This window comes from Siphateles boraxobius, unplaced genomic scaffold, assembly GCF_051911475.1.
Source record: "Siphateles boraxobius isolate OS27281-9 unplaced genomic scaffold, OSU_SipBor_1 33, whole genome shotgun sequence".
NCBI classification, from domain to species: Eukaryota; Metazoa; Chordata; class Actinopteri; order Cypriniformes; family Leuciscidae; genus Siphateles; species Siphateles boraxobius.
This window is the reverse complement of record NW_027508953.1, coordinates 9972150-9996672: the sequence shown is the minus strand read 5'-3', so window position 1 is coordinate 9996672 and position 24523 is coordinate 9972150. Positions and strand designations below refer to the sequence as shown.

The 24523-nt window shown below is 39.3% G+C and overlaps 1 protein-coding gene across 2 annotated transcripts in view; it reads right to left on the bottom strand.

Annotated features, from left to right (window-relative positions):
* dazl (deleted in azoospermia-like) overlaps positions 1-24523 on the bottom strand; it is a 72546-nt gene that overhangs the window by 4707 nt on the left and 43316 nt on the right. For both annotated transcript variants that reach the window (XM_077195478.1, XM_077195479.1), the window contains exons 4-6: positions 6668-6719; positions 6498-6564; positions 6106-6236 (exon numbers count right to left, since the gene is read on the bottom strand). In XM_077195478.1, the coding sequence (XP_077051593.1) occupies positions 6106-6236; positions 6498-6564; positions 6668-6719 (250 nt within the window). The remainder of the gene's footprint in view (positions 1-6105; positions 6237-6497; positions 6565-6667; positions 6720-24523) is intronic.

The following is a 24523-nucleotide window of genomic DNA, read 5'->3' as shown; positions in this document are numbered from 1 at the left end:
TAGCTACAAAATAAGCGGCCCTTACCGCAAAACAAATGTAACTGAACGAGCTTCGACAAGTGAGGAGAGAGCAGACGAAATAGTTGATACGAGAGGAAAGACTAATTCAGTGGTATAGAAGTGGTTCGGCTATCTGAGATCTGATAAACTTCAGGTTTCAGCGTGCTGCAAAATATGCCGGACATTGGTGCCGACTGGCAGCGGGAACACATCAAATCTGTTCCACCATCTGAAGCAGTTCCACCCGATAGAAGCAGCACAAACAAAAATTAAACCTGCACAAACAAAGCACAAATTAACAAGACTTTTTTGCGTGAATTGAGAGAATGCCGAGTGATCTCAGAATGACCAATACAAGTTTAATATCTAAGAAACCAAAACTTCACGCAGTGAATGACAGGGCGGGAGGGGGCGTGATCGGCTCGGGATGCATTTTCAATTTGACCATTGAATTTTGCTACATTCATTGCGGGACATTTAATTAGAAAATTCAATCGCAAGTGTCTTAACTGTGAGTGTAAATGCATTTAAGAAAAATAACATTTAAATAGGGCTGTAACGATTCCTCGATTAAAGTAGAGTCCTCGATTTTAAAAAATCCTCAATTGCAATTTACCCGTGTCGAGTAACCGGCAAAATGCCGGAAGTGGCGGATTCTACAAACGAGATGCATGAACCACATTACACCGTTTTCTGAGGCTATGCAATCTATCAAAAACCATTTACAATCATAATAAAGCATAGTGCTATCATGAAATCTCAAAGGCTGCGAATCAGTAAAAAAAAATATATGCGCTGCCCCCCCCCCCCATTTAATTATTTACATGCGTGCAGATTGTGTTAAAAGTACCTCAGCTCCATTCACAGTAAACACTGCTCCACACATACTCAGTCTCTGCATGTGCCTCCGTCTCAACATACTGTACAACGCGATGTACTTCACATCACATGTTAAAGCAGAGGTAGAGCTACACACATGGAACACTGCAATTCACAAAAGTTCCCCATTTGCATATGCTTTAAAGCCTTGCCGGTTAAACATTTCATTTGCGTGCTGATGCACTGTTCTAACATGCGCTTTCCCTGAGCACGTAGCCTACACTTGAAGCGCACATGCACTGAAAAGCCTGTCAAACAGCGCCTGGTTACTGGACTAAGTTATCTTTCTAGTCTTATTGGGTTAATACTGTCAAATACACACAAGGTTTACATAATCACAGATGGTTATGTGGTTAAGTGAAAGCAAACATTTGAGAGAAAATCGGGTGCGTGTCACATGCGTATAATAGATGCCTATAGCTTGTCCTTAAAAGGATAGTTCACTCAAAATATGAAAATTCTGTCATCATTTACTCATTCTAATGTTGTTGCAAACCTGTATTAATTTCTTTCTTGTGCTGAACACAAAAGATGATATTTTAAAGAATGTGGCTAACCAAACAGTTGCTGGTCCCCATTGACTTCCATAGTAGGAAAAATATGTGACCGGTCACGGAAACTAGGGACACAAGTCGGTTCTGGGGCATTTTGAGTTATTCATAGATTCTGAGAGAGTAATCTCCAAGCTTTCCAACGATGTGTAACATGTGGAAATCTGATAATATTTAGAGAAGTTGTGGCCATTTGAAGCTAGGCACTTAAAAAAGCTAAAAGATGAGAAAACGACCTCTAAAGATTGTGCAGTTCTCACCTGTCTCTGCTGCTGGGAGTGACAATATAGCTCATTTACATCTCATTTAGATAAGCCATACCCCCTGTAAAGCTCCCCCCTGTGCTTTACAGCTTTTTTTGCACTTCGAATGAGTGCACTTCTGCCGCACTAGGCGTAAAACAATTGTGCTGCCCCTCTATTTGCAACGTACCAGCAACAACACACAAAGACCAATATGCCATATAGCCTACATGTAACGCAAAACCAGCAACAACACACAAAGACCAATATGCCATATACATATGACGCAAAACCAGCAACAACACACAAAGACCAATAAGCCATAGGGTACATAACGCAAATAGTGCGCAACGCTCGTGTGCCCAAAATGTCAACAATATTAAAGTTTATGCAGGAGGCAAATGCCTGCTGGCATTTTTCTTTAAGCAGTCATGACAGGAATTTTCCAAATAATCATATTTCACCTCCTCAAATACTGTTGCAAATTTCTTTACACCACTTTCTTATGTGCGTATACACACACAAATGAAATGTCCGCAAGCACATTATATCATCAGCAGGTTCAGCATCTTAAATAACGACTAGAGCAAATGAAGCTTAACTTACATTTCAGAAACGCGCACGGCGGGCCTTCATCGCAGCAAAGGTCTTAACTGTATCCTCTATTTCGATTCTCTGTGCCAGTTCATGTTCTATGGAGATTGTTGCCAGTCCATTAACTCTGTTCCCTGTTCAAAAAACGTTCCCCATTCAAAGGAATCGGGACGTCACATATGAAACAGCCAGCCACCGCTATCAGTGAGCCGAGCCGCCGTATTCATGCACTGAGGGCGCCACGCCCCTACTGCATGCTAGAATCTCCGGAAACAAGCCGATTTCAACCTCAAAATGTAAGCTTTTAAATATACCAATACTGCCATCTCAAACATGGAGAGGCTTCTTCATGATTTCAAATAACAGATTCTGCAATGACACGCCACGCCCCTACTGCATGCTAGAATCTCCGGAAACAAGCCGATTTCAACCTCAAAATGTAAGCTTTTAAATATACCAATACTGCCATCTCAAACATGGAGAGGCTTCTTCATGATTTCAAATAACAGATTCTGCAAAAAATTGAAATTCACCAATTTTGAAAAAAAACCCCTCTTCTTTCTCATTTTGCTCGAAAGTTGTGCTGCCGACTTGTCTCCCTTGTTTCTGTGATGGGTCACATATACTATGGAAGTCACTGGGGACCAGCAACTGTTTGGTAACCTACATTCTTCAAAATGACATTTCTTAAACTAGAATAAGTTTCGACTGTTGAAAAGGAGTACATGACGACAAGTTTCATTGTTGGTGGCACTATTCCCTTTAATTAATGTAACAAAAGACTAGGAGAAAATCACTCACTTCAATAGTAGCATTAATAAGAATTAATTAATTATTTATACAGTGAGGTCTATGTAGCTTTTTTTTATATTTGCTCATTTAATTTCTTTCTTGAATGCTACAGTTGAATACACGTACTGTAGCTGAAAAAAATCGTGATATATTTTTGCCATATCGCTCACCCCCAAGTAAAATCCATTAGAGCCCGATACCGATATTAGGGAGTAAAAAAAGTCTGATGTCGAAATATCAGCCAACATTCTTTATGTGTATATTATAGTACAGTACCAGTCAAAAGTTGACACTTTCCCATTCATGTGTCCAAACTTTTGACTGGTACTGTATATAGAGCAGTGGATGGCCGTCAGGGCCAGCAAGGCCTTCTCTGACTTCCACTTGAATACATTTCTTTTCCATGAATGAGTATTAAATTATTCCCAATAGTCCATTCTCTTAAGAAATCTGCCTTTAGGCCTTCAGAATCAATAGTGCGGGCACCTGTAGCTTAAAATGAATGGCATTGAACTGTTGCTTTAACCAATCAGATAATCAGTCAGATTTAAAAAGCCAATCAGATTTCGATTTGGCTGCATTGGAGCCATCTAGCAGGTGTACAATAACGTCGGCATTTGCACGACTTTCACTATTACTGGTATTCAGAGGCGGAGCTTGCTAACCGCATCTGTAGCGAACTGCATAAACTAAAATACAGGTCCTTCTCAAAAAATTAGCATATTGTGATAGTTCATTATTTTCCATAATGTAATGATAAAAATTAAACTTGCATATATATTTGATTCATTGCACACCAACTGAAATATTTCAGGTCTTTTATTGTTTTAATACTGATGATTTTGGCATACAGCTCATTAAAAACCCCAAATTCCTCTCTCAAAAAATTAGTATATTTCATCTGACCAATAAAAGAAGTGTTTTAAATACAAAAAAAGTCAACCTTCAAATAACTATGTTCAGTTATGCACTGAATACTTGGTCGGGAATCCTTTTGCAGAAATGACTGCTTCAATGCGGCGTGGCATGGAGGCAATCAGCCTGTGGCACTGCTGAGGTGTTATGGAGGCCCAGGATGCTTCGATAGCGGCCTTAAGCTCATCCAGAGTGTTGGGTCTTGCGTCTCTCAACTTTCTCTTCCCAATATCCCACAGATTCTCTATGGGGTTCAGGTCAGGAGAGTTGGCAGGCCAATTGAGCACAGTAATACCATGGTCAGTAAACCATTTACCAGTGGTTTTGGCACTGTGAGCAGGTGCCAGGTCGTGCTGAAAAATGAAATCTTCATCTCCATAAAGCTTTTCAGCAGATGGAAGCATGAAGTGCTCCAAAATCTCCTGATAGCTAGCTGCATTGACCCTGCCCTTGATAAAACACAGTGGACCAACACCAGCAGCTGACATGGCACCCCAGACCATCACTGACTGTGGGTACTTGACACTGGACTTCAGGCATTTTGGCATTTCCTTCTCCCCAGTCTTCCTCCAGACTCTGGCACCTTGATTTCCGAATGACATGCAAAATTTGCTTTCATCCGATAAAAGTACTTTGGACCACTGAGCAACAGTCCAGTGCTGCTTCTCTGTAGCCCAGGTCAGGCGCTTCTGCATGTTTCTGGTTCAAAAGTGGCTTGACCTGGGGAATGCGGCACCTGTAGCCCATTTCCTGCACACGGTGGCTCTGGATGTTTCTACTCCAGACTCAGTCCACTGCTTCCGCAGGTCCCCCAAGGTCTGGAATCGGTCCTTCTCCACAATCTTCCTCAGGGTCCGGTCACCTCTTCTCGTTGTGCAGCGTTTTTTGCCACACTTTTTCCTTCCCACAGACTTCCCACTGAGGTGCCTTGATACAGCACTCTGGGAACAGCCTATTTGTTCAGAAATTTCTTTCTGTGTCTTACCCTCTTACTTGATGTCAATGATGGCCTTCTGGACAGCAGTCAATTACAATTTCAAGGGAATAATCGGCAATTATGATTTTTGTCATAATCGTGCAGCTCTAACGACAGGGTTCACGTGTGAATCATGAAACATTTGTATGTTGCCAATCCCATCATTCAAACGATCGTACGTTGATGAATTATGGTTGTTTTGAGCCGTCACATTTATGTAATCTCATGAAAGAGAGATTCATCTTACACCAAAAACACCTGTTAACCTTGTAAATGTAAACAATTCAATTAATTATTATGAATATTAAATACCGGTGAATAATATTTACAAATATTATAAACATAGCCTAGGCAATTTTAGTTCCCCTCACTCCACAACAAATCCTGTAAATTTATCGGTAGGCTATTCATAACAAAACAAAAATGAAAACCTCCTTTGGCCAAACCCACATTTCCAAATTCGCAATCTAACATTTGGTGTATAACATTATGATGTAAACAAGGCTTTGTACTTGTACTTTTGTACTGTAAAACTGTTTGTACTGTAAAACTGTACTGTTTCATCCTTGAAAATGTGTAATTCATCCAAAATGTGTTTGGTGGCACGGTGTGCATGCTGACCGGCACATACTGTAAAGAGGATGTTTTATGTTTGGTTCACAACATTTCAGTGAGTTCATATAACTAAAATGCAAAGCTAGCAACGGTACAAACTGATGTGTTGTTTGTGTGGCGCCTCAACAATCAGTTGGACTTAATAAAATAAAGAAAACAAATACAATGGAGTTTCTACGGTCTCATTTTCTGTGAAGCTGTTCATGGAGTGTGTCGTTTATTCTGCTATTTACACATGTAAAACATTTGTATTTTTAATGAGTCACAGACACCATCTATTCTAATTTCAATTTGACATTCTGATCTTGTCATTTAACAGATAATGATCGGTTAAAAAGCGTCGTTTTTGTTTAGGAAAATAATCTTAATTGAACAAAATGCTCTCATAATAATTCTCCACGAGATTTGCTAATCTGCTCGCAAGTTCACGCTAACTCCAAAACTTGTGTACACAAGCTGAAATCTCCATTTACGTCTGTTGTACATTTGTTTCGTAAATAAGGACCATTATGTTTTTACGCAGGGTGTGGTGATGCGTTACCTGCATGTATTGATTCCCTCCATTGAAGACAGGTGAGGGCGGGGCCAGGCCCGGGGGACAGCAGCTGCAATACACATATGGGGTGGGGCCGACCCACTGTGATGGACCAATTATTGGAGACGATACTGAACCTGGGATGAGAAAGATCCCAAAATATTTTAACCATGATATTTTCAGTCATTAAGATTACATTTATGATTTTAAAATTAATTAAAAAAAGTTGTGTTCCCAATTTTTATATCCACTATCCTTGAAATTACTAAAAACAAGCAATTACAAATTACAAGCAATACAAATGTCTCCAATGACACCATTTAAAATGTGTACTTTATCTAGACATTTCAATGACATTTTGCACAAGACCAAATAGAAAGCGAAGCACATGGACTCACGAGAATTTCGCTCTTTCATGATGGCAGGTCCCAATTTGAGTTTTTTCCCTTTAAAACTGATCTGCTGCTGTAAAAGAATTAAAATGTACAATACATCACCCTGCCCTCATAACACCAACACCCAGAAAGAAAAGAGAAGTCATGAAGAAAGGTAAAAGTGACCTCCTTACATCAACGATAGTCTGGATATCAACGTCCTCGCTGAAATAAACGAAACCATACCTGTGAAGGTGAGCAAGAAATCAGAGGTGACGTTGCAATGAATATTTTCTGAAAACAGTTTCCAAGTAATATTCCATAAAAGCATAGTTTACCCACAAAAAAAAAGAGTCACTCTCTTATAATTTACTCATCCACATGGTGTTCCAAAATGACTATTGTATATGACAACTTAAACATTTGGATGGATTAATACTCTCGTACACAAGTACGACAAAACACTATAGCAGGGATTGACAATAATGGCTCGTTTCCACTGAGCGGTACGCTACGGTACAGTTCGGTACGGTACGCAATTATTTGCGTTTCCACTGTCAAAAGTTGTGAATGGTACCAAAAAGCCAAACCGTACCGTACCACTTTTTGGGTACCCTTCCGTTGGGGTACCTAGCACAGTGGTACGGTACTAAAGGGTGGAGCTAGACTCACTGCAGAACGCTGATTGGTTGACAGAGTATCGTCACTTGCGCGAGCTACAAGGGGAATGGCAACATAAGAAGCGCCATTTTTTAATATAGAGTTGGAATATAATACTACGGTTATTCTTTCACGAAATGTAGTTAAGAGTTTTTGAGGCGAGAATGTAGTTGTTTAAAGCTCAAATCTGCGGTTTATTTATAATGATTTATGATAATTTGATCCATGCCAGGCGATCACCGGGCGCTCGGCGCTCATGTTCCCCACCTGGAACAGCCTTTCCTCGGCTAGTCGTTCTGACGTTTGCCGCTGACTCTGTAGTGGTAATTCGTCTTGTGTATATCTAATGGGTGATCTTTGGTCTCGTGAATCGATAATTTGTTCCCTGGCCAATCGTTTTGGCTGAGGGCTAAGTGAAGTTTCATATATTTAGGCTATAACTTTTCCGTTGTAAAGTTAACGTTAGACTAGCGCTGAATTTGTATATTTGACTGAATTGTTTGCTTTATTTCTTATTGTATAGCTTCTTGTAACGTTACCTTTTACTTATACTTTTATAATGGCTATTATTGATAGAAATGAAATTTAACAAAAAGAGATAGGGTTGAGTTTTGTCATTTTTTATTACAAGATTATCACTGTAATGTTGTTTATTGCAACATTTGTACAAATGCACATATTGCCTGGAATATGTTTAATATTTTTTTAAATTTAAACGAAAAGATGCAGGGTTGTGTTTTATATTTCGTTTTGTTATAAATCGGCTAACGTTAAACATGTATATAATCAGGTCTATACATTGCCTGAAACACATTTGTGTGCCTATAATGTTTAAAATTTATTTAAATGAAAACGAAAAGAGGCAGAATGGTGTTTTATAACATATTTCGTTTTATTGTTGCCTAAAATGTACATGCAGAGCGAGCCGAGTTACGCTTTCAAGAACGCGCTGTTCCATTTGGAGAATTACCGGACTCGCGTCCTCGGGAGTCCTTCTGCTGAGAACTTTACATACTTGGTATTGAGAAATGCCTAATGTCGGCGCTTGTCGTCTTTTGACAAACATGACGAGAAGCAAGGACAAGATCTGCTGTATGCCATCCATTGGTGTTTACTTTGTCGCTTTCTTCTTCGCGCGAAAATGACGTTGATCGCTTCTTTCCGGCAAACACCACGCCTATCAAGTAGGGTACTGTTGGCGGTGGAAACGCTAGCTGGATCATGGTTTACTGACCCGACCCGAACCGTACTGTACCGTACCGCTCAGTGGAAACGAGCCATAAGGACGGCCCGATGGCAGCTTGAACAATGTTCAGGACAGTTGAGTCCGCTCAGGCCATGGCTGCATCTTCATGAAAGTTTATTACTTGCACGTGTTTTAAGCCAACTAATTTAAATATTCAAGCACAAGACACGAGAAATCAATTCGGTACACGTGTGAAATTTGAGAAGTTTTGTGAGCGCAACACATATGAAGCACGTGCTCAGAAAGCACAAATATTGAATTAGGGTTGCACGGTATAAAAATCACATTAACAGTCTTTCGATTTTAAGTGTTAATTATTGCTGCCTTTTGAAAAAAATAACAGTAACCAAATAATACAGCACAAAATAAGACAAAAGTTCATCTCTCCCTTAGGAATTAAATAAAGGTGACCTGACATCTGCTCTGTAAACATCCATGTCAGTATAAGGGGAATAAACTGAACTGTTGTCATCAACTGTCATTCACACTTTTTCATTTTAATAATCTTTTTATTAATTCGTCTAATTTTACATGTGACCTGAGAAAATCATGTCTATTATTTTGGTTTGTTTGAAGTTTTAGAAAAAATTATAGAAAGTAATTGAGAACATCCCTAATGCAGTGTTAACAGGTCCGGCGCCACGATGGGGCAAAAGGGGGCATTGCCCACTCAGATCTGATTTGTGCCCACTCAGTTGCAATCTGTCCTCCCTCCATGCGATTGATTTTAACCCATACGATCACACCGGTGCAATTAGAACATTTAGCATGTCACTGATAAATTTAAGCATGCTTTCACGCTTTGGCTGGCACTGAGTAAGAGAAAGACGCGCTCAGTGCTTTTCATACATCACAACTATTCAGTGTTTTCAACCACATTGGGCCCTATTTAAACGATCTAAGCGCATGATCTAAAGCGCACAACGCAAGTGCACCAAGGGCGTGTCCGAATTCACTTTTGCTATTTTAACGACTGGAAAAAGGGTCCGAGACCGAATGCTTCTCCAGAGAGGGAAACGGATCTGCTCGTGCACAAGGTTAAAGTGAGCAAGCAGATCATCTACGGGACAAGCAGGATTCCACCATATCTTTATGTACACAATATTAATCTTTTTCATTGTAATCCAGTCTTCAGTGTCACATGTTCCTTTAGAAATAAATAGTTACACTTTATAGACTCGCATAGAAAACAACTGTATTACATTGAATTATTTCACAATATTACTGGGTTTGGTTTTTATTTTTAATCAAATAAATGCAGCCTTGGTGAGCAGAAGAGACTTTAAAAACATTAAAAATCTTACCGACCCCAAACTTTTGAACAGCAGTGTATATTCTATATTAGAATATAGAATTGGTTCAAACTTCGAGGTGGAAACATCTTGAAAAAAATGTGTCTTTGTCCTCGCATTCTTTGGTACCCAGTAACACACCTGTGTGAAAGGCTCATTATACAGCTCATTGTCTTCTCAGGTGTGAATCAGAGCATTATTCATGATCATTCACGATCCTTTACGCCCACCCGCATATTGTCTTTCCAAACAAAAAGGGTCTAACAAAATTTATGATTAGGCAGGACGATTTTCAGATCAGTTTGAAGCAAAAACTCTAGGCCACTCATCTGTTAGTCAAAAGTATTGTGGACACATTTAGTACGTGTTTTGTGGCCTTATTTCAGAAACTTTTAAGTTTTAGTTTTTTCAATAACCATGCATAAACAATATTCTCTCAAAAATACAAACATGTACATACATGTTGCTCACATATTATGGTAGCCATGTTTGTGCTAAATGGAGTGTAATGACAACTTTGCCATTCATGTTTATAAGCAACGGAAAAAAGCACAAATGTCAGGGCATGTCAAAACATCTCAAGGACACTAAAAACACCTTAGACCCCAGAGGGTTAAATTTTGTTTAAGGACAATCTTTGAAGGATGAACCAAAAAATGTGTTGGCCATCACATTAAAAATAACATTTATATATGATATTATACAGGGTTCCCACAGCTTGGTTAACTTCAAATTCAAGGACGTTTCAAGGACTTTCCAGGTCCAATACCCTCAAATTCAAGGACTTAATGTAGGGACACATTTCAAATTCAAGGGCTTAATGTAGGGACACATTTCAAGTGAGAGCAAAGTTACATTGTGTTACCTTGTAAGATACATTGTTACAGTTAGTTGTGTCAAACTACTACGCAAAAAAGCTTTTTTTTTCGGCCATATGACAGATCTGTTATTCTATTTGTCGTATTTCTGTTTTGAATAAAACTGAAGAATATTCGGTATATTAACTTTTACATGGATTTTATTGAAAAGAGCTTAGGCTCATGTAACCAGAAGTTTTAAAGGTGCACTGTGTAATGTTTAGCGGCATCTAGTGGTGAGGTTGCGAATTGCAACCAACAGAAGTTATGGTTGTCCGAGACAAAGATAAATGAAGAGATTGTTTACTTAATTATTAGGTAAAATGATACGTTATTGCGAATATTATGGTTACTTGTTCATCATTGTGTCAGTGTTCTATTCGCTGACTTTAGCAGCTTCTTTGCACGAAGAACAATATAGTGACAAAACACGATTATCTGTTTAGGGCTCCTATAGAAACATGGTGGCGCAAAATTGGTATTTCAATGTAAGGGGAACCGTGGTGTGTGTAGATAGAAAAGGCTCGGTCTATGGTAATAAAAGCAACATTTCAATATGTAAGGTCTATATACACCTCTGAAAATATAGTTATGTATATGATAATGCATTTCTGTCAACAGATCATCCTAAATATTACACAATGCACCTTTAAGATATATGAATATGCTTTTAAGGTTTCCTTGCCTCATTGGTTTACATTATCTTAAAGGCACACCGCGGACTTTGCGACCTAAAGAGTTGACGCATATGAGTTATTTTAAATGATTCCTCAGACCAATATATAGCGCTCGACACTATCAATGCTCCGAGTGGGGCTGCCCTCTTGAAATACCGCCTATGTAAGTTTGGAGAAGGTGCACCGTCTTTGGCCAGGTCATGTGACATGGAGAATGCCTGGAGAACGTTTAGCTTTACGACCGTCACGTGACCACAGGGCAGGCTCTGATATACTCATGGTGCTAAGGCTTTTGCTACTATTTTTCCGCCTGCTCGACTCCTGGCCATGGCTGAGGCAAGAAAAAAATTTAAAACTGCGTCTGCGGAGGCAACAAAGAGAAAACGTGAGAGGGCGTCGTGCTTGAGGAAAAACAAGAGTCGATCTTGGAGTTTACTCGTTGGCGCAGGTTGAAAGAAGAAGCTGGATGTAAAACCGATTCTCTTCTCTCAACTTTATTATTAGACTTATAAGTGAACTCTTTGCTCCTAGTATACAGTCATATGTCTTGGTCATTATTTTCGCAGTTTAGTAGAAACTAACTATGGGCAAATGAAGCTAACAGGCTACAAACCAAAGCTAAATGAAACCCCATAGCCTAAATGTGTAAATCTCATGCTTTTCGCCCAAGCGACAGATTCCTACTTTCATAAAACTAACTTAGTAGTGGTAATTTTGTGCGCCCATGATAGGCCGTGAGTGCAGATACGCTCTGCGTGAGTGGTATTTACGACAGTAATGTTAAAAGTACTCTACAGCGACTCTAGGGGTCGCTGTTTGATAAAAACAGAAATCCTGCATAGTGTGCCTTTAACAAGCAAAGCAATTCAACATTACATAAAATATTTGGGCAACAGATTATCACAAATGTTTAATGTTTATTGAAAACAATGTACAAGCCCTATTCGGACGTTAATTGTTTCTCATGTGTTGTGGACGTCTATAAAAATAAATTTGCATTATGCATGGCACCTCCGTGATAAAACATTCGGATGGCGATTTATAGACGTGGAAGAGTGAGTTTTGGAAGTCCACGAACACACGAACGCACTGCTCACGTGGTCAATCACATGACTGTCTGCTGTAAATAAGACGAATAAATTTGTATTTTATTTAATAAAATAATGTATTTAATTCTCATTTATAAAAATAGGAAGCTAGACGCGCGTATGCCATATTCGAAATATTCTTATTCTTGCATTTTCTCAAAATTATGTAATTTAAAAAAAAAAAATGGAAATAAGCGTTAACAAGTTAATGCAGCCTCTTGCATGGTTTGTATTTTTTATGTTGTGCATAATAGCCTACATATTTTAAAATTGGAACATATATTGCTGTCACAATTACGGCTCATTACATATGTTTACATGCTTTTTTTCTCTTTCTCCTTTTTGTTCACTGAGGTGGAGCGGGTAATTAAATCTATTTCTTGTATATACTTTCCAGAATTCCAGCAGTTTAGCTCAACAGTTATCGTACATATGGTGATCGGCAGAGATCAAAAAGGATTTAAACAGTGATTTTTTTTTTAAGTGATCTCTTCTTGTAAACTCGAGATATGGATTCGGATGGCTATTAAACCTCCACACGACCTTGGAGTTCATAAAAAAAAAAAAAAAAAAATACACGGGTGGTGGGAGAAAAACACTGATATTATGGATTCGGACGGCAATAAAATCAGACCAACCACTGTAAATGATGAAAATACCTTACGACCCCATGAGCAACCATTACCGTCCGAATAGGACTATATATACACTGAACACATTTCGGTTCGGTGTAAGCACTTAAAACATATCACCACAACATAATGCAGATCATTATAAAATATTCCAAATATCTTGAAACTTGCATTCCAGGCATCACGTTTCAGCCTGTTTTTGCTATGTTTCACGGTGTGTCTGTGAAACGTTGAGGTGCCATCGTAGTAGTTTCGTGTGCGTGTAGTAGGGCTGCAACTAACGATTATTTTGATAATCGATTAATCGGACGATTATTTTTTCGATTAATCGATTAATCGGATAGAAATAACAATTTTTGTTAAAACAAATTTACACAGACATGTTGTTCAGATGTGAATATCTGAACTAAAAACAAACTAAAAACATCTAAAATATATAATTCATTTAATTTTTATTTAAAATTAATTATATATAAGGAATATAAGGATAAAGAATATAATATATAAAAGAATAATATAAGGATAAATTGATTAAATAAATATAGAAAGACTGAAAACAATTGTGTGAATGTAGAGCCGCAGTAGATCGCGTTTGAAAAACAATTAAAACTTAGTAGACAAATGCTATAAAAAGAGAACGGAATGGAGGTAACGTTACCCAGCAAGCTAACAGGCTTGAGTAAAGGACAGGAGAAATTATGCATTAGTGCACAAGCATTCGCTGAAAACCACTGAGTACAGTGACTAAAAAACAATATTTTACTGCTGCTGTTATTAACTGCCTTTATATTTAGTGCTTCGCTTTGTAAAGACCGTTTTAATTTAACCTATTTCTGCGGTAGCGCTATTTTAATCCATCACTTACGTTGCGAGCGAACTGATTGCGCAACCTGATGCTCGAGACAAAATACAGACATCCCAAGATCCCGGAAGTCCCGGGAGTCTCCCGCATATTGATTGCGGCTCCCTGATGCCCGCGAATTAGTTCAAACTCCCGAAATCTAGAGCGCGCAAGCAAGAGCGCGCATGCGAGACAGAAGAGACTGCTCCAAACCGTGTAGCGCGCGCTCGGCAGAGCGCCTGAGGGAGAGAGACCTTGCGTGTGTGTGCGTACCAGTAAACGCTCCCCGTGACGTAAGCAGACCAACTAATCGATAATGACATTCGTTGACAACGATTTTCATAATCGATTATAATCGATTTTATCGATTAGTTGTTGCAGCCCTAGCGTGTAGTAGTTCCGTGTGCGTGCGTCATGGCAACGTACAACACAAAGCACCTCACGCAGGAAACACTTAATGCATAAATGCGCGTAACTAAGGTAAATCAAGCAAGCCATGAAGTGTTGGCGAAATAACACATTAGCAGACCGGAGGGAATAAAATGGCATTTTTTCCAGAAAACTTATTGCACAAAATTCAAGCACTTTCAAGGACCTGCATCTATGAATGTTTATTTTCAAAAACTTTCCAGGGCCTTGAAAAAAAATATTTCAGATTCACAAACTTTCAAGGATTTCTAGGACCCGTGGGAACCCTGTGCTTGGTACGCATTACAAACTGAACGATACGGTGGCTGATAGGTGTAAAACAAATCACAATGATGAAAACACTAACAAATCCAAAAACAAAACTTCAAACTATAAATGAAACTAACATTTTTTACTTATTCTGCTTGTTCATTTGTTTTTTTTACTTGCCATAGTGAGTTGCTCTGGCGCGGCCACTAGGGTTGGGCGGTATTACGGTAATATCCTATACCACGGGGTCTTAAAATAGCAACGGTATCAGTTTCAATACCGTCATTACCGGCACTTATATATAATATATAAATATAATTTATTCAATGCCTAAAATGCTTATGTAGTTGTCATCAAGTGACAGTGTGGAGGAGAAAGAGAGAGAGAGAGAGAGAGAGAGAGAGAAGGGAGAGGCGGTAAATACTGACGAGGCAATTTGTAAATGTTGCAATAAAAAAGGTGACCGCGAGAGATGGAAACACCTCTAACCTAATGTCGCATCTCCGAAACAACCACCCACTCACTGCTGCGAGGATGCATTTTGCCCCGAGTTCATTAAATAAGCGCATTAGTTTATATTTGTTAAAATATTATAATGTTATTTTTTTTTTACGTTGATAATGAAAACTGAACAGCACGAGTAAGATGGGATGCATCGGGAGTCAGTCATTGACCACTTAATTAAGTTTCATTTTGTAAAAGGCCTTTCTATAAATTGTATCTTAATTTTAATAATTTTTTTATCAACCAATAATAAATAAGAATCAAATATAGCAGACAACATAATCATGACATGATCGTGCGCTGGCGCGCTGCGGTCACTTGCATTGAAATCTCATCATAAATGAACAAACTCAGTGTATGTCTCACAGACATGACAGATATCAAAATAAAGCTTGAAATTTCATTAAAACAATTCAAAACGAAAAGAAATAGGCCACTCGCTGATTATTTAATCCATGATGTGCATTTCTCTCTATGCGCGTTCATACGGAAATAGCAATCATCAAATTAAACGAAACTATTCAAAACGAAAAGAAATAGGCTAGCCTACTCTCTGATTATGTAATCCATGATGTGCATTTCTCTCTATCGTTCACTATGGAGATGGCGATTCGTCAATTTCTTTAAACGAAACAATTCAAAAGGAAAAGAAATATAGGCAGCATACTCTGATTAATCCATGATGTGCATTTCTCTCTATAGGCGCCTTCACTACGGAGATATCAATCGTCAATTTCTTTAAACGAAACAATTCAAAACGAAAAGAAAAAGGCTAGCCTATACCTTCTGATTATGTAATCCATGATTTGCATTTCTCTCTATATATGCACGTTCACTAGGAGATGGCGATCGTCAACTTAATCTTTGCAGCACTGACAAAAGTTGTATTAATAAAAATCAATGGACGCGTGTCACCGGATTTACAAATGCACTTCTTGCTTGTTGCTTGTTAATTTAATTTAAATTAATTAATAAAATGATTAGGTACAGGTACAGCATGGAAGAGGGGGTTTTGGGCTCAGTTTAGCTCCTCCTAAATGGCACAAGGCAGGCCCAGCTCAAAGGAGGAAGCTGGTAGTCAACGAGGTGCGAAAGCAGGAGAGGATGAGATGTATAAAGGCCATTTCCCAGGCCAAGCAGGGAGAGTGGATGAGATGGGAGAGTGTGGAACAACGAAAAATGGGCTGGCAAGACCTTTGGTCAATGGAAGAGAGTAGGATCAGTTTCCTTATTAGGTCAACATATGATGTTCTCCCATCACCGCAGAACCTAAACCTCTGGGTAGGAGAGGATCCCTCTTGTCCTTTGTGTTCATCACCTGCCACATTAAGGCACATTTTGACAGGATGTAAGGTGGCTCTTAGCCAAGGTCGGTTTACTTGGATCTAGGGTTGCAACGATTACAGATTTTGTAAGTACGATTATCGTCTGAGAAATAATCACGATTTAACGATTATCACGATTATTATGCATCAATTAATTTCACAACACTATATGTATATCACATGAACACTCAACACTAGATTTTCATGTGTTATTTGCCACAACACAGTACAAAATTATAAAATGACAAACGATAATCAATCTCTTCCTTTGGAATTAAAGAGAAGTGCTTTGTAAACATCCAGCATTTTTCTTTTAAAATAACAAATTAAGTCAATGGCTGCAGGGCTCTTTGATTGAAATAGATCACAAAATGATTAAGTGTTTAGTTTGTTCTAAATTTATTTTCAACCTGAGGTAGAAAACTTGATAACATGAAAACAATATCTTGTTGGTATTTGACTTAAAAACAAATAAAGGGATAATAAATCCCAATGAAAATAAGAATAAACAAAGTATTTGGCTCTATTGAATTAAATGTAAGCTAAATATTAACTATGTATTTCTTTTAAAAGAAAACAAATATAGTCCACATGTTATCCACTCCAATATTATTGTACTTATTTTAATACTCTTTTTTAAATTATTAATCCAAATTTTACATGTGCCTTTAGAAAATCATCTATTATAATCTCATTATTTTGGTTTGTTTGTTTGAAGTTTAAGTAAAAATTATAGAAAGAAACCGAGAACATCTCTCATGTAGTGTTATTAATAACTGAAATGCAGTTAATTGGTAGTCCTAGAAGTCTACACGGCCCTGATCTTATGTTAGTGTTTTACACCGGGCATATTAAAACTACAAAACCTAACATTTACAGGAGAAAGCAATAGGATATTAAGTTAAATGTTCACTCTTGAGAGCACGTCACATTCTGTTTTCCACAGACTTGGGTAACCAAAACATTCCGCTGTTTTTTGGTTGTTGTTTTTTTACGTTGCACTGAAAGCTGAAAGTTGCACGCCACGTTCTCCTTTTTCCAAAGCGCTAGGGCGGTTGCGCTCCGGAGGCGTCTGTCGTTGCTGTGTTGGTTCTTGTCACTTGACCTAAGGTGCGCTTGCGGCATTATGAAAAGTAGAGATGTTTTTATCTCGATGCGGAAAAAACGAGCGCGCCGCTTCCCTTATGAGCGCGCATGCCGCACGCTTACATTTGAAATAACGAACTTGAGCGCGCAAAAGACGCGATCTGTGAACAGGCCCTTAAGGCGTTTTTTTCGGTGGGAATAGAGCGTCGCTGCTAGTCCCTCTGCCATAGTGGTTGACGAGCACGGCATTAAGCTGGTGCACCGCTGGTGTAACCTTGTTTTCGTTTGGTGCAAAAGTTCCGTTCAGTGCAGAACATTCGGTGTAGCATAGTCTTTACGATTAATTAACCGTGACGTTTTAAAGCGCGGTTAATTGTGAAATCCGGTAATCGCTGCATCCCTACTTGGCGCCATGACCAAGTATTGCGATGTTTGGCTTTAGCATTGGAAGGCAAGCGTAGTATGACCAATAAGTTGCCGCCTGTTCTAGCAAAACATTACACGCAGAAGACAATATTCCTCCGCCCAGGCAAGCAACCACCAAGAAAAGGTGCTAACACCAATTCTCGCCCAGGACAACTGGAAGCTGCTAGGGACTGGAAGATGCTGGCTGATCTTGATCAACGGCTTATTTTTCCACCTGAGATTGCCACCACTAACCTACGACCAGATATTGTTTTGTGGTCTGGATCAGCACGCATTGTTCAACTGATAGAGTTAACAGTGCCATGGGAGGATGCGGTAGATGAGGCAGTATGCGGTATGCTCATCTGGCCACTGAAGCAGAACAGCGAGGATGGAGAGTCCAGGTTTATCCAGTGGAAGTGGGTTGTCGAGGTTTTGTGGCACACTCTACAACCCGGTTCCTCAGAGACGTCGGATTCAGTGGTCAAGAGTTGCGTCGCACACTAAAGAACTTATCTGAAGCAGCAGAAAGGAGCAGCAACTGGCTGTGGTTGAGACGGAAAGATTCTAGCTGGCTGAGTACAGGCCGCCATGCTACGGTTTCGTAGAATTCTTGAAAACTTGAAGGGTGTTGGTTTATTTGTATAGGTTGTATAGTATTTACAGTCATTACGTTCCTGTGTATATTGCGTGAATGACGGGATGTTGGGCAGATTTTGTGTTTTGCGGTAGGTGGTATGTCATACGGAACCGTTGCCACTGAAACTGCATATTAATGCACCAGTGGGGCTCGACAGCCTTAGTCAAACGGGTTGGCGCGTATGGTTGGGTTGCGGAGAGATTGTGGGTAGGTCTCAGCAGCAAGAGGGAAGTAGAGGTCAGTAAGCTGGGCTGAGTTGAGTGGGGGACGGAGGGGGGTGACTCTGGGACGCCAGAGTCACTGTCGAGCCCTCTTGAGGTGTCGTGGGCTAGTCGACGAAACACTGAGGACGGAAGGTGCCCACTTGAAGACCCTAGAGATGTTCCCTACTCCGCTCAATCCAGAGGGTTGTTATGGGGGGACCGCACTAGGGCTGCAACAACTAATCGATAAAATCGATTATAATCGATTATGAAAATCGTTGTCAACGAATGTCATTATCGATTAGTTGGTCTGCTTACGTCACGGGGAGCGTTTACTGGTACGCACACACACGCAAGGTCTCTCTCACTCAGGCGCTCTGCCGAGCGCACGCGCTACACGGTTTGGAGCAGTCTCTTCTGTCTCGCACGCGCTCTTGCTTGCGCGCTCTAGATTTCGGGAGTTTGAACTAATTCGCGGGCATCAGGGAGCCGCAATCAATATGCGGGAGACTCCCGGGATCTTGGGATGTCTATTTTGTCTCGAGCATCAGGTTGCGCAATCAGTTCGCTCGCAACGTAAGTGATGGATTAAAATAGCGCTACCGCAGAAATAGGTTAAATTAAAACGGTCTTTACAAAGCGAAGCACTAAATATAAAGGCAGTTAATAACAGCAGCAGTAAAATATTGTTTTTTAGTCACTGTACTCAGTGGTTTTCAGCGAATGCTTGTGCACTAATGCATAATTTCTCCTGTCCTTTACTCAAGCCTGTTAGCTTGCTGGGTAACGTTACCTCCATTCCGTTCTCTTTTTATAGCATTTGTCTACTAAGTTTTAATTGTTTTTCAAACGCGATCTACTGCGGCTCTACATTCACACAATTGTTTTCAGTCTTTCTATATTTATTTAATCAATTTATCCTTATATTATTCTTTTATATATTATATTCTTTATCCTTATATTCCTTATATATAATTAATTTTAAATAAAAATTAAATGAATTATATATTTTAGATGTTTTTAGTTTGTTTTTAGTTCAGATATTCACATCTGAACAACATGTCTGTGTAAATTTGTTTTAACAAAAATTGTGTTAAAACATAATATGTTGGATATCATTTTTTTAACAATAATCATGTTTGTCAACTTGCCATCAGCAATTATCATTAAAAACAATGCAAATATTGATATTAGTAAAACTCAATGTGTGGCTTTTGCACTTTTTAAAGTACACTTTTACACATAAATACCCTGATTTACGTTTTTATTTAGTTATAATAAAAAAAAAAATCTAATTTAATTTCTATCCGATTAATCGAAAAAATAATCGTCCGATTAATCGATTCTCAAAATAATCGTTAGTTGCAGCCCTAGACCGCACTGTGGTTGCAGCCATGTGTGTGTGCTGACGTGCAAATACACTATTAACACCAGACAGAAGGAGATTCACGTCACCAGATGGAAAGAAGCGTAAATGGATGGAGAAGCATAGGTTACTGTAAAGCTACGTCTTAGTTGGTGCTTATCTTGGCGAAAGCAGAGTACAAATCAGCATGAAGTTTTTAACATCTACTCTCGTGTAATGGAAATCATTACAATTGTCATAATTAAAATAATTAAATATTGTTAATTGTCCCATTTTTGCTCATTTATAAATAGTATTTATATCTACCACCCCCTCAGGACCTGGGTTAAAAAATTATTTGGCGCCACCATATTATAACGGCCCCCGTATTAAAAATAGTCGTGTCTAAATAGGGCTACGGCTCATATTACAATGCCGTCAGCCGGGATCAGACACAACGTGCACGGGTTGGCCTTGATTTTTTTTTTTTAAAGGTGCATTGCACAACAATTCATGTAAAAAATACCCGTTTTTCTAACCCATACATGCTTAAAGAACTGCCTGATGGGCTGAATGAGCCCTTCTCTGCGCACTGAGATTGCCTCTATAATCCTGTACTGTAAAATATATAAGATGGATTCGGGTTCGATTTTGAGACTGGGCGTGACGTCATGCGCGTTCACGCTCACCAGGCTATGTCTCGCAGGTTTGTGTATTCGCCAGCGCCGCAATTCTCCGCATCAGCGAAGACAACTCGTGCGTCAAAGGTAGAAGATCGATTCAAAGAGACCGGCTTGTAGTCCATTCCAAACCCCAACGCAAACTCCACGTAAAGTAAAGAAAAGAAAAATTTTGTCTAGTGCCACCAAAAGGTCCAAATTGGAGTCAGACAGGCGTCGGAGTAAGACGAGAGTCAACCTCGGGAAGGCATTCAACAAATAGAGAGATCTCCGGTCTGCTCTTGGTCTCAAATGGGATCCTCAGTTGGCTTTTTTCTTGATAAAAAATGTTTGATGCGGCCAATCTATTGAGTTATGACAACAAATGACGATGCGTAAAATGTGTAATGCTTTACTGTAAGCTAGATACATGTACAATCAGAATTGGTTTTACTACCATTGTTAGGGAACCGTTTCATAAACTAGGAATTGTGTTCGGAAGAATAGTACATCATGAAACATAAAACATATCCAATAAAATATGCTAACTATGTTTTTGTGTATGGCCTACCGGTAACGTGAGCCTTGTGTCCATTGCTAACATGCTAAGGTGTTCATGTTATTGACCAACAAGGAAGAACGGCGTTGCATTGGCTATATTGTATTTTTCGGTAAAAATAGTAAATTGTTCCCGTGAATGTGGTACATTTTGTATGTAGTATATATGAGGTATGTGGGGGCAACAATGTATTATACTCTATGTAAAACAATACCTTTCTTCAGAGGATAACCTTACTGGGTCTGGACCTTGTTTAGCTCTGATTTAATCCTATTTTAGATACTACTCTGATGTAATAATCATTATTACCTGTAATAAATTGAGTAAATTATAACAGAAAAAGGATGTATTGTTATTGGAATATTCTACTTAGCAGATCAATAACAGGCTGAACCCCGCAACCTGTTTGGCTTTTATGAAAACGTCATAGATGTCTCAAGGTAATAAACAATCAAATGTCACCGAGTGAACGTTGTTGACCAACCGTGTATGGTATGATTATTATTTTGAGCTTTTGCGAAGTAATCAATTATATTGTTCATGAACGTGTTTTCATAACAATACAATCATAGGTGGATACAGTAAACAAAGTTTTCTACTACCCCCGTTTTCCCCTCACACATAAGAGTAATTTACTCAAATGTCTTTCCTTCCATATATTTGAAATGACTTGCAGATTTATAACTTTATTACCTCTGAAGACATTTTGGCTGTACACCAAAGATCTGTGCGGCAGATGCTCCTTTAGTTATGAACAGTTCGTGCATGCGTGCGTGTGGTCCATGAGCGTGCACAACTCTGGTTGCAGTTTCGCTTGTCGCCAGAGGGGGCGTAGTTCTGCAAAAACTTGCGTTTTGCACCTTTAATTCCTCTAATCTCTACCAGTGGAGGAATAACTCAGATCTTTTTACTAAAGTAAAATTTCAAATATCATAATGAAAACGTTTTTAATTACATAGCAGAATGAGCTTTAACACTGTGTCTACACACCGGACGCGGCCGTTATTGATCGCGTCTCAACACCTGTTATACCCGATACGCGGAAAAGCACCCGTTACAGAGTAGAATGGGCCATCCGTTTACTGTCGGAGATTTGTCGCTTGCGCCACACATTTTAATCAATGTTTTATCAATCAATTGCCTGGATTTAATAAATAAAAAAGTAGCCTAAATATAGCAGACAATATAATCAAGACTTCTCAGCTGAGCGCTTGCAATAGTCACAAGCTCACACAGTAGGCCTACGTGACAGAGGCTGGCAGCAGAGAAATCAATTCAGTGAATTACACTGGGTAGTAGACTATTACTTTTGATTTGCGCACTGGATGAAGAAGGGTTGGCCTTCAACAGAACATATAATATTCATTTTATATTATTTTTCGTGTTCGCATTTATGAGGAAAAAACGGACGTGACAAGCTCCGAAAGCGGCACTAAAGTGCTTTAAAACTTTCACATAGACCTCGAACAGAAAGTACAAAGCCTTTCATTAAGTCAATTTCATTTTGTATTAACTATATCTTAATTTTAATTAATGTTTCATCAACCAAAATGCCTGGATTTAATAAATTAGTAGTAAATATAACAGACAATAGATAATCTCGAAACGGAGGCGCCGGCGAGTGAACTGCAACTCGTCTCATAAATGAACCGAAACTCAGCGTATAGACCTGAGAAATATATCTATTGAAATGTCTACTTTTAAACAGAACAAATCAAAGCGAAAGACAAACTGCTCTCTGCTTATGTAATCCTTCTGAAATGTACATTTCTCTCTGGGGCGTTCAAAGATCGTGAGTCCGCATCCTCAACTTCATCTTTGCAGCCCACAATGACTGAAAACACTTGTTATTAATAAACAATTAAAATGTCTCCTTGCTATATTTGATGTATTCATATCATTGCTTTTGCCAGTTCATTGTGACAGCTTTTAGTTGCTTTATTGGCAGCGCCACCCTTACATGAATCACCGCACGCTGCATTTATTTTACATTCATTTATCAGCCATTATAAATGCAGATAACGATAGTTATGAAAATTCCTAATCTCGCCGATATATCGGTCGGGCTCTTATTTCAAAGACATTTTCATTAGTAAAATTTCAATAATCCATATTCACCTTTCATATTTCACTTCCAAAATTTTCAAACTGATTAAAAATACAACCTATAATATTCAACAGGTGGTTTTCGGTCCATTTTATTTCGCTTTGCAAATTCTCTTCCACAAATTCAGTGGTTCAAATTCGACAGTAAATTCAACGTTGACGTCCAGGAACTGCAGGAAAAGCAGTAGATTAACAGCAGATGGAGATTATGCTCGGTAGTCGACCTCACCAGCAGGGGGTGCAAGCGCATGTTGAAGAAAGAGCAACAGTTAGAGCAAGCCATTCATTCATAAAAACTCATTTACAACAATTGAGCATGCATTACGTTTTTTGTGATGATTATATGGGTCTGTAGCCTTAACCCTTATGGCGCCACGGTCGAGTTTACTCGACAAGATACGGCACTGAATAAAACGGCCGATTTTGTCAAATAGGGTGTCAAATTTCGTTCGACCTCCCCTCTACTAGATGGCAGACATGTCATACTTCATCCCTGACTCAAAAAAACGTCATGCTTCTATACAAAATCTTCAAGCTAGAGCGCATTGAATCAGTGTGGACAAAAGCGGAGCAAGTGTGCGAGTGAGCCATTTTATCAGAGCAATTTCGTCAACGTCAGCAAGTATTTGTATTAGATTATTATTATTATTATCTAATGGCATCAATAAAGCTTACCCGCAATGAAGTGTTGGGTCTTATCGCGGACCCTGATTCTGAAGGGGAATATCTGCCTTCAGAAGATGACGGTGATTCTGAAAGTGAAAGTATAGCCCTACACAAAGCACAAACGGTGAATCCTTTGCCCAATGCAGATGGTCCTTTGCCCAATGTCAGTGGTGGGAACAATGTTTCCTGGGGTCGGAGTGTTCATTGCGAAGTTGGCAGGCGTGTTAGTGTTGTGGGGAACGAGGCGGGAGATTTTTACCGCGCTAGCCACGTAGATTTGTCTTCTGACCGTGTGCTTCTCCGCAATCGCGGTGACAGTATTGTGGTGGAGACTTTGTCTAATGCCACTGTATGTTAGACGAGGTCGAAGTATTCATAGGACAGTTAGGGGGCAATGTGGAGGCAGGGTGGGGAGTCGCAATGACAATGACAGTAGTCCCAGCTGTGCACACTCGGCGCGTGCCCGAGGCAGATCTGGCCGCGCTGCTCGTAGCAGGAGCAGAGGCGGTGTGACACGGGGCAGAGGGGCTGTTATGCATAGTCTATCGCAAGCATATGAATAATATATATGTGCCCCATAT